Below are 14,902 nucleotides of genomic sequence, written 5' to 3' on the forward strand. Positions count from 1 at the left end.
ACTTAGAAGAAATCAATGTATCTTGGCATTTCCATCTTTGTACGTTTCATATTCCTTTGCAAAGTGATCATGTGTAGCCTGGCTCACTCTACACCAGAGTAACTGTTCAATCAAGTTTCTGTTTAGTTTGTACCAATCCATTTACTCATTGTGGGTTTGCTGTTGTTACTTACTTTGTCTTCAATATCCTGCAGCATGTTGAAAATAAACAGATATTTAACAATAGATAGAAATATAGATATTTAGATATGTATGTAATTTTCCCATAAATCTAGAAGGCATTCATATGCACGTAAATAATTTATATTCTCTTGGTAGAACACAGGAAAAAGTTAACTAGGCTTTTCGGATTAAAAAGGAAAAAAATGAATGTAGAAAGAATTTTTGACAAATGATCCTATGTGAAAAAAATATATTATTGTTTAAAGAGAACAAATTAACTTCAATATGAATGCTTAAAATATAAATAAGTAAAAATGGAAAATGACTGGATTCATTCAAATTAGCCTATTCCAAATAGGTCAATAACAAAAATCCTAAGATAGAACTGTACAAGTAACATTACCAACACAGCTTAAATACCAAGTCCTCCTAACAAAAGCCGCAGTGATAGAACCTGGAAGGTGACTCATATCTATTTGCAGATAATAAGCGGTAGAAAAACAACACAGCTACATAATCAAAGAACTCTGACTAAAAATTATTGTAATATTCATCTGCCAAGCTGACGAAATGCAAAATTATAATAATGAAGATTGGTAAGAATACAGGAGTGTTTTCATCTATATCATTTGTCAGAATATATAAATGGTCTAACAATTTTTAGCATTAATTTGACAACACAAAGTCTTAAAGTTGCGCAGAGCCAGAAAAACGCAAAACTCCTCTATTTGCAGGACTTCCTTAGCAATTCCAGCAGCAAGAGAACACACTCACCACAAGGCTGCTAGGGGCCATGAAGGAAAAACCAAATCAATCCAATACCTAAGTAGTATAGACACTAGAAAATAATACAGACACTAAAGAGAGAGAGGAAAGGACTATTAATAACAGGTATATTTTAACCAATTTTGAAATAGAAAGAAAAATGGATATGCTAGAAGATGTCCAAACAAATTGAAACATGGAAGTAGTTTTAGGAATGATTTATTTTATTTTATTTTTCATAATTAGTAATAAACATATTTTGTAGCAGAGCCAAAATGAAGGCGTTTTTGAGATATCAATGGCTTTTTATGTGTGGGAGTGGTATATATTATACATATTTATCAAAATTGGAAGCTGAGAATCAAAACTGCAACTCACTATAAAAATTGCAGTAGCAAATGTAAACCAAGTACATTTAAATGCATACAACACTTATTTGGATGTCAACTGGACACAGCCTACAGTCACCTGAGAGGCAAACCTTAATGGAGAAACCGCTTAGATCACACTGGCCTGTGTGACTATTAACTGACAGGGAGAGTCGAGCCTGATGTCGGCAGCACCATCTTTAGCACCCTATACAGGTGGTCCCTAGGCTACGTAAGAAAGTTGGGCTAGCACAAGCCTGCTACTGAGTGAGCAAGCAACCTCTGTCCACAGTTTCTGCTGTGCCTCTCTGGCTGTGAGTCAGTTCTCAGGTCAGAATAGCAAGCAGCCTGCCTTCAGGGTCTAACATTGACCTCTCAATGACAGAATTGTGTGATGGGCTATGACCTGGAAGTGTAAGAGGAAATGAACCCTTTCCTCCTCTAAGTGGCTTTCATTCAGTGTTTTAATCACAGCAACAGAAGGGAACCAGAACAGATATGTTCATAAATATTGCCGTTACTCCTACTGACAGATAATTTTATTTTTAAGCATTCAACTGTAGCAAACATTAAAAGTAAAAGTTATATATGATATTCATAAAGGAATTATATAAATCAACAGTAAAGGAAGAACAACAGAGTTTAAGAAAATAAGATAAGCCCCAACAATAGAAAAGTAATTACAAACATTTTGACAAAAAGTAAAATCAGAGATTTTGACCCAGTTACATGATCAGGCATTAGGAATCATAAAAAGCTTACATTTTAGAAAATAACTTAAATAATCAAAATATCAACTGTGTGCGTAATACGTATGGTGGGGAGTAAGCCAATAGTAAATGGAGATGGCTCCTCCTTTAAGGAAGGAAGGGCGGAGAGCAGCAGAGGAGGACACTAAATTGGGTGCATGCTATGAAGATGTACGCAGCAGAAAGCATGCTGAAATGCGAGTGTAGCTATGATGTACAATGAGGGATGCGGTTCTTATCAGACTATTCCTTACTTAGAATATTAGCCTCTAGTAGCTTCCAGTATAATTTGAATCAAAGCTCAAACAACATGCCAGTCCTTTAAGGGGCAGGTGTGCTGGGATTAAAGGTACGCCCCACAACGTCCAGCCCAATACAGGATTTTAAAGAGTAAGTATTAAGTATTAAATAATTATTTTAACAACTTGAAAGTCTATAGGTAACAGAGAAAGTACTTCCTAAACCCTTGATGTACTAACAACTACTTTTCCTTCCATCAAAGTATATTTCCCAAAATGGTTATTAAAATAATAGCATGGAAAAATGTTTTAGATTGTCCTGCCTATCTAAAAAGGTGCAATGAGTTTATGCCAGAAGGATGGTTTAAATTCACTAAGAAAGCTCAATAGTGCACTGGTACTGTTGGGTCTGACTGTGCACACAGGGCAATGAATCAGCTTGGTGATTTTGAAGAGATGCTCTCCACCTAAAAGGAGGATGAGCAGAAGTCTGACATTGAAGAACTTAAAGCTACACACCAATGTCAGAAGCTTACCCTAAAGACCTAAGAGGACGTCATTCCAAAGACCTGACAGTACCAAACTATAAGCGACCGTCACAAATCTCCCTCAACTGCACACACAATCGATATCGTGAGATCACTGGGGAGAATAGCTAAGCAAGGAACATGGCCACAGCACTTCAGTGGCACACCGCTTTGAAACAGCTAATGGGATGCTGCGGGGAAAAGTCACACGGTAGGAATCCTGGAACTTAAGTAAGCTGAGAATATACTGGTAAGCTAATGGCTGTTGGGGATGGAGAATCACACTCAGCTTAAGAGGAAGCAGCAAACTGACTGCAAAGAAATACAGTTCAGACAGAGTCATGGTAAATGAACAAATAAAAACAAGATGATGTTATTTGCTGTTAAGGTAGGATCATTTCTTGAGGGAAAGATGAATATGGAGCCTTTCCCTATGAGTGTTTGCTATTCCTAGAAGAAATCTATACTATTAGTTTCCAGATGGTGCATGGTTTGGTACAACATGACTGGGCTTGAAAACATGACAGAATATGCTGAAGTGGATCATCATGGAAATCTAGTCTCCCATAATCAAGAGAATGAAAGAAAATAAGGAAATCAAGTTTTATGAACCCCAAGCAAATACTTTGATGTTTTAACTCAGTGTTGGTCACTAAATTAAACATTAGCATACACACACCTCTTTTTAGATTTGTCTCTTTTCAGATAAAGTTTGAAGGTGCTTCACAACAAAAGATACACTAAAGTCAATACAAGAGAATGCAGGGACATGGGCAAGACATACTGTGCTGATAGGAACTTTACCTTCCCACGAATATTCTTTGGAAAATCTTCATAGCTCAAACCTTTTGGCATTGCTATGCCCTCTTAGCTGTGGTATGGTTCAGGGATGGCACAAAATGATGGCACTAGGAACTCGGTGATGTCACAATGACTGAGTCACAGTGTGCGGGTGTGAAAGCCTTTGAAATGCCAGGGCTGGTATTGAAAGCTCGAAGCAGAAAGCAAAGCAGGTGCCTGCTCAGTGTTCTTAAGATGATCCCATAAACCAGACATCACCAGCGCTAAGAAAAGGCAACATCCTTAGAGATCTCACTAGGAAGCCCTATCGTCACCTTTGCTTTTATTCTAAGCCTTCGACCCTTCTGCAATACAGACATACTGAGCTGGGAGTTGCAGTGAGTGACAGGGATCATCTGTGCCAGGCGGGTCTATCTGTCCTTACAGTTCAGTAAAAAGATAAGCAATTGAGAGCAGCAATGGGATTTTATTCCTTGTCAAAACTGTATACAAAGCAGAAAGGTATAATCTCAATAAACTTATATGAGAAAAACATCAAAAGGTAACAGCTTAGCACACACTTCAGGAATGCACCAGAATCTATAGAAGATCGTCACTGAATAACAGTAATGTGCCAGCGTAACCTGTACTTGACTAGGTGCACACTAGAATCCTGTTATAAGTGGGAAATTAGACAGCATTCATTGGGCCTTTAGTAAGCGGATTGATGGCCAGTGTCCACTGTTAACCCAACTAAAGAGAAGGGTACAAGAGACTAGCAAAGCACATCTCTGTGTTTCTGTACATTCATTTCCAGAGATGACTGAGGAATTACCTGGCCTGAACAGAGACAGTACAGCTCAGGGCCCAGGGGAAATAAGACGAGGAAAAAGGGAGCCAACGGAAGCACACATCCCTACTGCGGTGGATTAAAACCGCGAAGTGTGAGCCAAAATATGTTTACCCTCCCTAATTCATTTATGTCAGGTGTATGGCGGTGTGATGGAGTGTCTGGCCAGTGACATACATGGGCTAGCCCACTGTCAATACTGCCACACTCCAGGGACTGTTAAGAGGCAATACTCATAAGCTATGTGTAAGTCCTAGCTTAGGATGTTCATCAAGACTGATGTCTACTATGGAATACAGATGAGATAGAAGCTCACGCTTCTAACAATTCTTTTTTAAAATTTTCATACAGTAACTTTGTTCATATTCCCTACCCACCCAAGTTTATATTCTTCCTGTTTCATAAAACAAATAAACAAACACAACACAAAAAGCTCAAACAACTATGGAGTATGATTTGTTTTACCTAATTACTGAGCATGGGGCCTTCCCTGGAGAGCGATTGATAGACCCCACTTCACTCCATTAAAAGAAAACTTTCTTATTCTAGCAGTTCTCAATTTGAAACAGCCTTGGTTGTGGGTGTGGAATGGGCACTTCTAACAGATTCTTTAACTGAATCCCAGGACCCCAACAAGCCCCCAGCATTGCGTCAAGTCAGTTTAATTATTTTGTCCTTGTGGAGTTTCAAGAAGCCTATTTTCACTTTCTGTGGAAATCACAGATTATCAACAGCCAACTGGAAACATTTCCTGTCCTTTGTGCTGTTTGTTCTCTGGCAAGAAAAGCAAGTGCAAAGGTTCTGTAAATAAAAAATAAGGTAAACAATAAACAGAGGAGATGGACCAAGGCATGCCTTTTAAACACCAATGCTCACTTCACACATTTCCACTCTCTCCTCCGCTAAGTTGCCAGATTCTGGTTCTTACCAAAATATAAATTAAACAATAGTTGAAATCTAAAATTTATGGGCATTTCCTTAGTGTTTTTTTTTTAATTGGGAGAGGGATTAACCTATTCATCTTTCCTTTTTCAGTTTAATTTTATATTCAAATCTTATTGTTATTACCACTTGGTACAAATCTTTCATAATGCATTTACAGTGGTTCTTTTAATCTTTGTCTTCTTTTGCATGTGTTTTCTCACCCACCCTGCCTGTCCTTAACTCTCAACTCTCGAGGGCAAGAATGAGACAAGACTTTTGTCCTCCTCTGTCTATATCCTTGGCTCAACCTAAGTCAGTACTTCTCACAAAAGAAGCATCCAGGATCCAGTGGCCACTACACTGAAAGGCATATGCAAAGCCACAGCATGACACTGCATATCATGTGGATCTGTTACTCAGGCCAAGGACAAAACAAGGCAGTACCAACATCTTGCAATCAGGAATGAAAACAAATCTTCCTAGTAGGAGCCCAAAGGTAAATGGGCGCTTCAGCAAAGAATGTCATTCAGCCGTGTCTTGATCACAGTAACACAGCAGAATGGCTAGTGGGAGTGGAATCTTTATTGTGAATACACTGATTAATTACCATACTAAATGTAGATATAGGTTCTTTATTTTTAAAAACTTATTTCTAGTTTATGTGTATGTGCGCATGTGCATGTGTGTGCAAGGGTCGGGAGAGTGTGGGGTGCTCTGGAGCAGGAGCAGCAGGTGTTGTGAGTCCTCTGACTTGGAATGCTTGGAACCGAACTCCAGTCCTCTGCCAGAGCACTATTACCTCTTGAGCCATCTCTCCAGCCCACAGTTGGGTTCTTAGTAAATGAAAGTCGCCAAATATTTGAAAGCAGTAGACAATATTATATAAAGACCTCTTTCTGTGTTAATAGGTTATGTGTCTTCAACAATGCCCACAGCTCAGGGATGGCAGGAATGGTATATAAGAACCTGTTTAAGCCAGTCTTGTATCAAGTAAGGTGGCTAAAGACAGAGGCCCTTACTTGGGACACTTGGGACATATGGACCAAGTGACTCGCTGTTGTGGAAGCTGTCCTGTGTACCACACTATGTGCAGCAGCACCTCTGACTCTGACCTACATAGCCCAAAAGGATCATGGCCAAATTTCTCTCCAGCCACGACTGAGGTCCCCTGTTGAGAACGGCTGTTCCAAGGATTGGTAGTTATTTGAGCTCAATGATCAGCAGCTCTCTCCCCCTGGGGAACCATTTCAGCAAAGAACAGCAAATTGGGACATCACTGATTTCACAAAATGGGTTCTATGAATAACATTGTACCTGCCTGCCAGTATCCATATGTATTGGAAAATTGGATAGAGAACTGGCTGCACCATAACCTCACAGCAGGGCTAACCTGCAAAGACTGCCCATATACTGTTGAGAATGGCCACATATGTGGGATGCAACGAATCCTATCCCAATCAGAGAGCAAGCTAGAAAATTTGATCCATTATGTCTGAGCTAGAAGAATTAAAAAGATATATAAGCACACTCCTGTGACTTGTTAAATCTGACTCAAAGCCCCCATCACATACAAGATTCTAAAGCCTCTGAACTCATGTTTGGTTCAGATAGGACTATATTCAGCTGACGTGAGTTGGGACTGGTTTAAGTTTATTCTGTTTGGGCAGTGTTGTCTATGCCAGGCTCCCTGTTAAAGTTCACAGGTCACACCTGAGAACGAAGCACAGTGTGCTTCGACCATAACTTGCAAATTTCATCTTATAGAGTAGTAAGGAATTTCAACATGGAGCTCAGACAACAGCCTCGATGTACAGTTAGAGATTTGCTCTCAACAGCGACCACAGACCAGATAAGTGCTGAATCAAAATGGACTCAGCTGAGTGGTAGTGCCACATGCCTTTAATCTCAGCACTTGTAAGGCAGAAGCAGGAGGATCTCTGAGTTTAAGGTTAGCCTGGTCTACCTTAGAGTGAGTTCTAGGACAGCCAGGGCCACAAAGAAACCCTGTCTTCAAAAACTAAACCAAACCAAAATAAACCAAAACAATAAACACTAAAAACACAAAAAACAAAACACCCCAAAAAACAAAAAGTGAAATTGACTGCTAGGGCTTCAGGACTCTCAAGTGTTCTCTAGCTCTTGTCACTACATGGTTATGAAAGACATGGGTAGAAAATGAGCACATATCATATCTAAAAGACCACAGTCAATGGAATTCAGAAGCTAAAGGCTTACCCCCCACCCCCAAGGTGTTGGGCAGATAATCATTGCAACACTGAAAACCTTCAAAGATGAAAATTAATTGCAAGAGGACAACATAGTAAAGGACACCAAAGCGAACGCATAAATGCACAGGCTTGCAACAGCAAGGGACACTCATTACCACTACAGCCACGGCAGACATCAGCACGACCAACCCTTAACCGTTCCTTCACACAGAAAGCAGGTGGCTCTTAACTAAACTACAGCTGAGGTGGCACAGAGTGTGAAGAAGCCTGAAGCATTTGGAGTTGTGTGAGTTAGGTGCAGTTATACTGAGATGCATCTATTTTCTTATTCCACGGTGAAGAATAGACGTCTATTCCCAGGCATTTGTATATAATCTTGTTTTACCCTGAACATTACAAAGCTCAGAGTCTCTGAAAGGGAAGCAAGCTAAACTGCACTACCTGGGCCAAGGCCTTCTGTGCAACTGATCTGACAAATAAATTGGACAACAGCACAGAAACAATTACTATAAGACTACTGAATTCTTTTTCTCTGGATGAACTTGCATTTGTTCCATTTAAATTTAGATTTAATGTTCACGCTATGAAGAACAATTGGCTAGTCAATTGCTCTTGCAATCTGTTTCACAGATGAAGCTGGGGAGACACATGCACACCCAAGTACATACACTCACATGGGGACACACACACACACACACACACACACACACAAACACACACACACACACACACACACACACACGTGCGTGCGAGCGTGCGTGCGTGCATGCACCAGCATCATCTAGGTTACTGAGTGGGCAGGGAGGCTCCTTGTTGACTAGGGGGATGATAGAAGATCAGGAACTAAGTTGGTTCTGAGACTCCTATCTCTTGCCACCAGTTTAATTTCCAACATTCTCGAGTGATTTCCTTCTGTGCTGGTTTAAAGTTAAGGGAAGAACATGTGAAAATGACTCGCCACGTGCATCAGGTTATTCTGGGACTTCGCAGCACAAACAGAGTTAGTACAATTTTCTGCAGCAGCTGATACAGGCTATTGTAGAAGTATTTTCAAAACAGCATCTACTTCATGCCAGTTCAAGTGTCAGGGGCACAGTTCCTGGGAGAATTAAAGTACCGAGCTTAGTGATAGGGAAGATCTGGAGAGAATGAGCAGGTGCAGACTGAGTGTCTCAGACCATCAGGCGGAGAGGGAAAGAAGAAGATTCTGCAAAGATTCTGCTACTGCCCTTCATGGCAAGGCTGAAGGGCAGGTGCTTATGTCTGTCACATGCTCTGAACTGCTGCTAAGTAACAAAATCAGAGTCAACTTAAGTTCAGACAGAAAGGATACCAGCAAACTAAGGGTGAGTACCATGTGTGGACCTAACTGGTCCTTCAGAATGGCTTTCCTTGTGTGTAGGATAGGCAGAGCAAATCCAACACACCCCTAACTGGTCATCTTGGAGACTTACTTTGAGTCTGTTTTCCTCTTTGTGAAGGTCATGGACTACGGCTAGATGCATCTCAGAGCTCCTTCTCTACCATTCACATTCACCACAGCATGTCTGCTGCTGCGGATGTTGACTCTATAATATGTCTAGGCCAGAGGAAACTCAACAGATGAGCCTGTTCTGATGCCAAACTGTTAGGACATGACAAGAACACATTGAACAACATTTGGAAATAGCCATATAGCTGTAGCACCTGGTTGCCAGGGGCAGACATGGTGTGGATGCAGGATGCTCCCTCCCAGTCTACCTAACTTAGCACTGAGAGTAGGTTTGTAGCCACTAGAACAGAGACTTAGCAAAATTAACTGGACTGCTTCCTGGCTTGCACAACCCGGCAAAGCAAAATAGGTAAGGTTGGGAAGGAAGGAAGCACTTTTCTATGGCGAGTTCAATCACATCTGCTAACCAAGTCATTCTGGTTTTCATTTTTATATACAACTGAGTAAGGCCAGAGAGTAACTGGACTCCTTTTCTTCAGTTCTAGCTCTTTTTGGAGGTGGGCAAAAAATAATTACATTGTAAACTCCGTCACCCAGGTTGAATTGATGTGACTCTCAGGAAAGTTCCCCGAGGAAGCCTGGGTGGGAGCCAGTCCTCAGCTCGTTCCTGGGTCTGAATCATTCCCATCACAACCTCATAGAAAGAGTGCCTCTTCTCAGTGAATGGCACTATAGCAGCTGAAGTTATGTGACAGCAGCATTTGCAACTAATGCAAAACAAAAACAAACCTAAAACCTACTGACCCGATAACATAGGAGAGCTAGCAATGAGGGACTCTGAAGAACACCCATAAACCAAAGTAAATTTTTCCCTTACATGCTGATTTTAAAACTAAGACGTAACTCTGCTACAGAAAATAGAATTTAGATAGAGCTAGAGAGACAGCTCAGTGGTTAAGAATACGTGTGTCCTTACAGTGGGTTTGGTTCCCAGCACACACATGAAAGCTGACAATCATCTACAATTCTGTTTCAGGGGACCTGACACCTTCTTCTGACCTCCATAGGCACTAGGCATGCACATGCACTCATGAAGGCAAACTACTCACACACATGCAGCAAATAAGTACTAAAAAATTTAAGAATAGAATTTGGAAAACTCTAGGGAATAAAATTATTTTTAAAATGTCCCTCAATAAAGCAAACACTTTTAATTAGAGTATCAGAGTAGGTAGGCCTTCACAGATTTGTAGTTTTTCTCAGTTCAATAACAGGAGAGACATTCCTAAAAATCCTTACCTTTTATACAAAGCCATCAGTTTATCAGAAATAGGGAAGAAATAAGTATGAAAAAAACCCCAATGATAACCTCAGGCTTAAACAGAGTAGAAAGAAAGAAAGAGAAAGGGGGTGGGAGAGGTCTTAGAAAGGAGGGGTAGAAAGATAGGATGCATGGAAAGTACAACCAACACACAGAGAAGATGGAGAGAAGCCATGTCAGCTCACCCGATTCCCCTGGATGAAGATGGGTGAAGAGGACAAGACAGCTTTACTGCCCATTGGAGGGGTCAGCTGCAGTGCAGAGACCACAGAAAGGAAGTACCAGCCTTCTGCTTGAACTCACTGCTTCAGAATAACTACTTGAGGCTTAGCTTTGCTCCCTCCCCCCACCCCGCCCCTCCATTAGAATTTAACTTTTAGTTTTAAAGACTTTGTATGCTACAGTGAAAAAGTGAAATCAAATTATTACAAGAATCATTAGTGCCTGTGTAGAGGGCATCAGTTAAAGCTGTGCTCAGGTTTTGCTACACACACACACACACACACACACACACACACACACAAAACTAGTTACTTTGAATGTGTTGCCTTAGACCATTTACGTTCCTTGTTACTCCCAGACAGTAACTATGGGGTATGTGACATATGAAGCAATTCCAAAGTAGCTGTTCAGATCTCTGGGCATCTTCATGGAGCCCTTAGTCATCCCAGCTGTACTCTGAGGTAGGAGCAGCATTTGAAAATGTAGAGTCCACTAACATATTGTATGTACTTTTAACTACAGGTGTGCTGCCCTGAGATTCGGGAATGAAACTTTGTATTTTTAACAACTTGTACCACCTGAAAAGACCTACTGGGGCTGGAAAGACGGTTCAGTGGTTAAGAGTACATGTTGCTCTTGTAGGACCCAACTTCGGTTCTCAGAACCCTTATCAGACAACTCACAATTGGCCTTTGCAAGCACCTGCATTCACACACACGTACCTGTATTCCCATACAAGCATGTGTGCAATTAAAATAAAATTTAAAAATAGAAAAATCTATACACATATAATGTATTTATCAACTTATATTTTCAGTATACTTTAACCATTCATAAAAAGCATAAGTAACATAACCACACAAGAAAGATTGAATATAAAACAATGTGAAGTGAACATCACAACTTTAAATGCCTATTTTTTATTTTTGACTTATTTATTTTACACATGCATTCATTCAATCAGTTAAGGAAACAATTGCAGACAAGAGCTATGTAGGAAATTCACGGCTAAAGGAACTATTTAGTGAACACAGATCCTATGACTCTCCCCAGGCAGAGCCTTCTCTAGGTTTGGATCCAGTAATAAGGAGCAACCTCAGGACTTTGATTAGGTTTTGCCTGCTGGGAAGTAGGAATAAATATTATTACCTGTCTGACAGGAATATCCTGTCTGCTATATGGTTCCAGCTATCATCTTAATTATAGATTGCCACTTGTGAGAGTGATTTTCATTAACCCATCATTTGATCAGACATAGGAAAGCACATAACATCTGCACAGCCAGGTGCTAAGCAGTCAGACGGAAGCACAGAAGAAAATGACCCCCACCCTTAAGCTTCTAAAGCAAGAGCAAGTAAAGACTATGTAAAAATGATAAAGTAATAAATGGAAGTTACACTTTATGCATACTGCCCTGTTATTAAACACATTCATTAAGGGTACATGCTCAGGGATAAAGGAGCACTGGTATGGCTTGGGCAAGAATATTCATACATGTATATGTATAAAGCATGATATATGTATTAGGAACAAGAAAATCAAGGTCCTGGGGTATGGAAGATCATGTAGCTAATGGTACCTGATACAGCATATGCATTATACTGGTCCCTATTCTAAAGCTAAAATACGAAACGCCTCCAGACATTCCTTTAAAGTATTCCCGAATAAGAAAAAGCCCAAATGAAAAAATCTAATATATTACTTCAAACACAGCAACCAGTACAGGTCCCTAACGTGCACATGCGGGTGCACACACAGAAAAACAGACACAGATACACAGGCACACAGACACAGGGTGGGTGTGGGGAATGCTAACTACTAATTTGCAATGGACAAATATATAAACCAACACAAATGCCTGAAAATAGTCCCTGAAAGTAATAGCCTTGCGTGTTCAGTGTAAACCAAGACTGTGACTCAACTAGTAGTATGATGAGAGAAATAGTTTGCTAAAAGTTTCCTGGTACTTTAGAAAATTTAGGATATTAGCCAACTACTCATTTTTTAGAAAGATGTTGACTATTTTGTGATCTCTGCCATTTGTTACCTTGCACACAATAGTCCAGGCCACAGTAAAGAATTGCTGCTTTTTCCATCTGAACTAAAGAGACAGCCTGTTTGCTTTGAAAAATGGCTACTCCTTACCATTAATCTAAAACAGAAGCAAGCAGTGTAATGACGTTACAAGCTAACACCTCCTCTGCCACTCTGCACTAAGGTCATAGATGACCTTTTATAATTTCAACAGAAGTTTTTCCATAAAACTCTAAAAAATAGGTTTATATTTTACTAGTAATGACATGTGAAATTATTAAAACCAGACACTGTGCCCCTGCAGAGTGACAAGCCTGGTTTGGGCGCTAGAGGAATTCCTTCCCAAGCCCCCTCCCCCTTCCCTTTTTTCTTTCCTCTGGTGTGAGATGAATCCAGCAGTAATGATGATCAAGAAGAGCTGACGACTGGCTGGGAAATCTGCCAGACACTGCCGAGCTGGTCTTAGCCACAAGCTGTCCTTTGTCCTGGTGGAGCTCTCTGTCACCTGAGATCACCCACATCTTCAAGAGATGAAATATAACATAAAACCACTCACTGATCTATTGTCAATATAATTCCCGGAATCCCTTGGATGCAGAATTTTCCCAGTGTGGTTGGCAGAATGGCCTGGCTACCTCTATTCAGCTCTAAGCACACTGACACACTATAAGCAGATGGCACAGTTTGGGACAATCTATAAGACTCTAGGGCATTTTTATCACCAAAGAAATAATAAATTATATGCTGTATACATACATGTTAAATAAATTATATGCTGTATACATACATGTTAAAAAGGTAAATGCTAAAATAATTGACTCATCTGAGAAACAATACAAACTTGATAGACCTATTAATTTATTCAACAAGTATTCAGTGAAAAACTCTTTGATGCCAGCCTCAGACTAAACTCGACCAATGGATCAGTCCTCCAACTTGTGATTCTCCTGCCTCAGTCTGTGGAGTGCTGGATTACAGGCAAAAAAAAAACCCTGAAAACAGCATTTCAAATCCTACTTTCCAAGACACCTGAGCTTGGTCTGGTCATGGGTGATCAGCGCACCATTTCCGTCCTTTGGCTGTGGGTAATTCCAACACCATTTCTTCTCTGCCCACACACTGCCCGTATGGGCTGGGGAGGCATTACTCACGGAGAAAATCAACTGCAGAGAGGCTCTTTCCCAGCTATGATTCCCAGTCTCTCCATGATAAATCACTATCAGAGAAGCAAATCCACGGGATGGCATTAAACTCAGAACCAGGGGAAGAAACACTGATCCACACCAGCAGAGCAATGTGTTAGTGCTGTTATTATTACATTTGAGTAAATTGTGGCTCTAGTTTTAAAACGATTTGAGGGTCTCTCTAAACACACAGGCACAAAGTTAAACTATCCTCAAAATGATACTCTAATTTTATAAATTTCTTCATCCTAAAGAATTCAAGCCAATTATATATTCCTGAAATATACTGCTACATTCCTCCAGGCTCTGAAATTTCATTTCAGAAATGTAATAAAGCAAGTGAGCTCCAAGTACTAAGGCCAGTTTCTGTACTCACTCCTTGAAACAGTTTTCTTCCAAAGTAATGAGACTAATAATGTACAAGTCCCTGTATATTAAGGCTCACCCAAAGAGTAAACAGTAAATAAATCTAACACTCGCTTGGAGGAGGTGTTATAAAAAAATTATAGCTAAACAAATAAAGAAGCTTGAAACTTCACTAAACACACAGCAGAAATATACCACACCTACAAAACAGAGTACATCACACCCACAGAAACAAATAAAAAAGACGCTACACTACTCAAATCTCTTTCCAAACTAAATTCCAAGACAATGTTTTTGGAATTCAAAATGTGTTTTTACATTAGAAGCTGGTCCCAGTGTAGCCTTCCAGGCCTGAAGAGAGAGAGCTTCTTATCACCAACACTCAGGAGTGATGACATAGGGCTAGTGAGAAGCCTAATGTTCCCACAGAACACAGACTTTCAAACATACAGAATTTAGAGTTTCAGAGGCCCTGAGATAGCCTTCCTTAGATGCCACATCTTTGTTCAGGAGAAGTAACAAAGGTCTAGCAAGAAATGAATGCCTGCCTAAGGACTCCCAGAATGCATGTGGAAGCACAGGAAAGGTAGCTTATTCTGCATCTTCTGGCATGCTGTGTATCTGTACCAGACTTGATTAGTTTTCTTAAGCTAATGAAGAACATATGAAAGAAAGGAAAGCCTTGCACTTAACTAGGTAGGCAAATGTGTAGTTAATGTCAACTGATACCTTGAGATCCACACTTACCTCC

The 14,902-nt window shown here is 40.3% G+C and overlaps 1 protein-coding gene across 9 annotated transcripts in view; it reads right to left on the bottom strand.

Moving 5' to 3' along the window:
- Chchd3 (coiled-coil-helix-coiled-coil-helix domain containing 3) overlaps nt 1–14,902 on the bottom strand; it is a 256,469-nt gene that overhangs the window by 100,014 nt on the left and 141,553 nt on the right. For 3 of the 9 annotated variants that reach the window (XR_015685387.1, XM_087656518.1, XM_087656516.1), the window contains one exon: nt 174–188. The exons of 5 other annotated variants lie outside the window; for them this stretch is intronic. Coding sequence is in view for 3 of the 4 variants with exons in the window: in XM_087656518.1 (XP_087512644.1) it covers nt 174–188 (15 nt within the window). In the remaining variant the exon portion in view is untranslated. Of the gene's footprint in view, nt 1–173; nt 189–3,614; nt 3,786–14,902 lie in introns of those variants that run through there. One more of the 9 variants, XM_087656521.1, reaches the window with a different exon arrangement.

The sequence above is a fragment of the Rattus norvegicus genome, chromosome 4, assembly GCF_021556685.1.
Source record: "Rattus norvegicus strain SHRSP/BbbUtx chromosome 4, alternate assembly SHRSP_T2T, whole genome shotgun sequence".
NCBI classification, from domain to species: domain Eukaryota; kingdom Metazoa; phylum Chordata; class Mammalia; order Rodentia; family Muridae; genus Rattus; species Rattus norvegicus.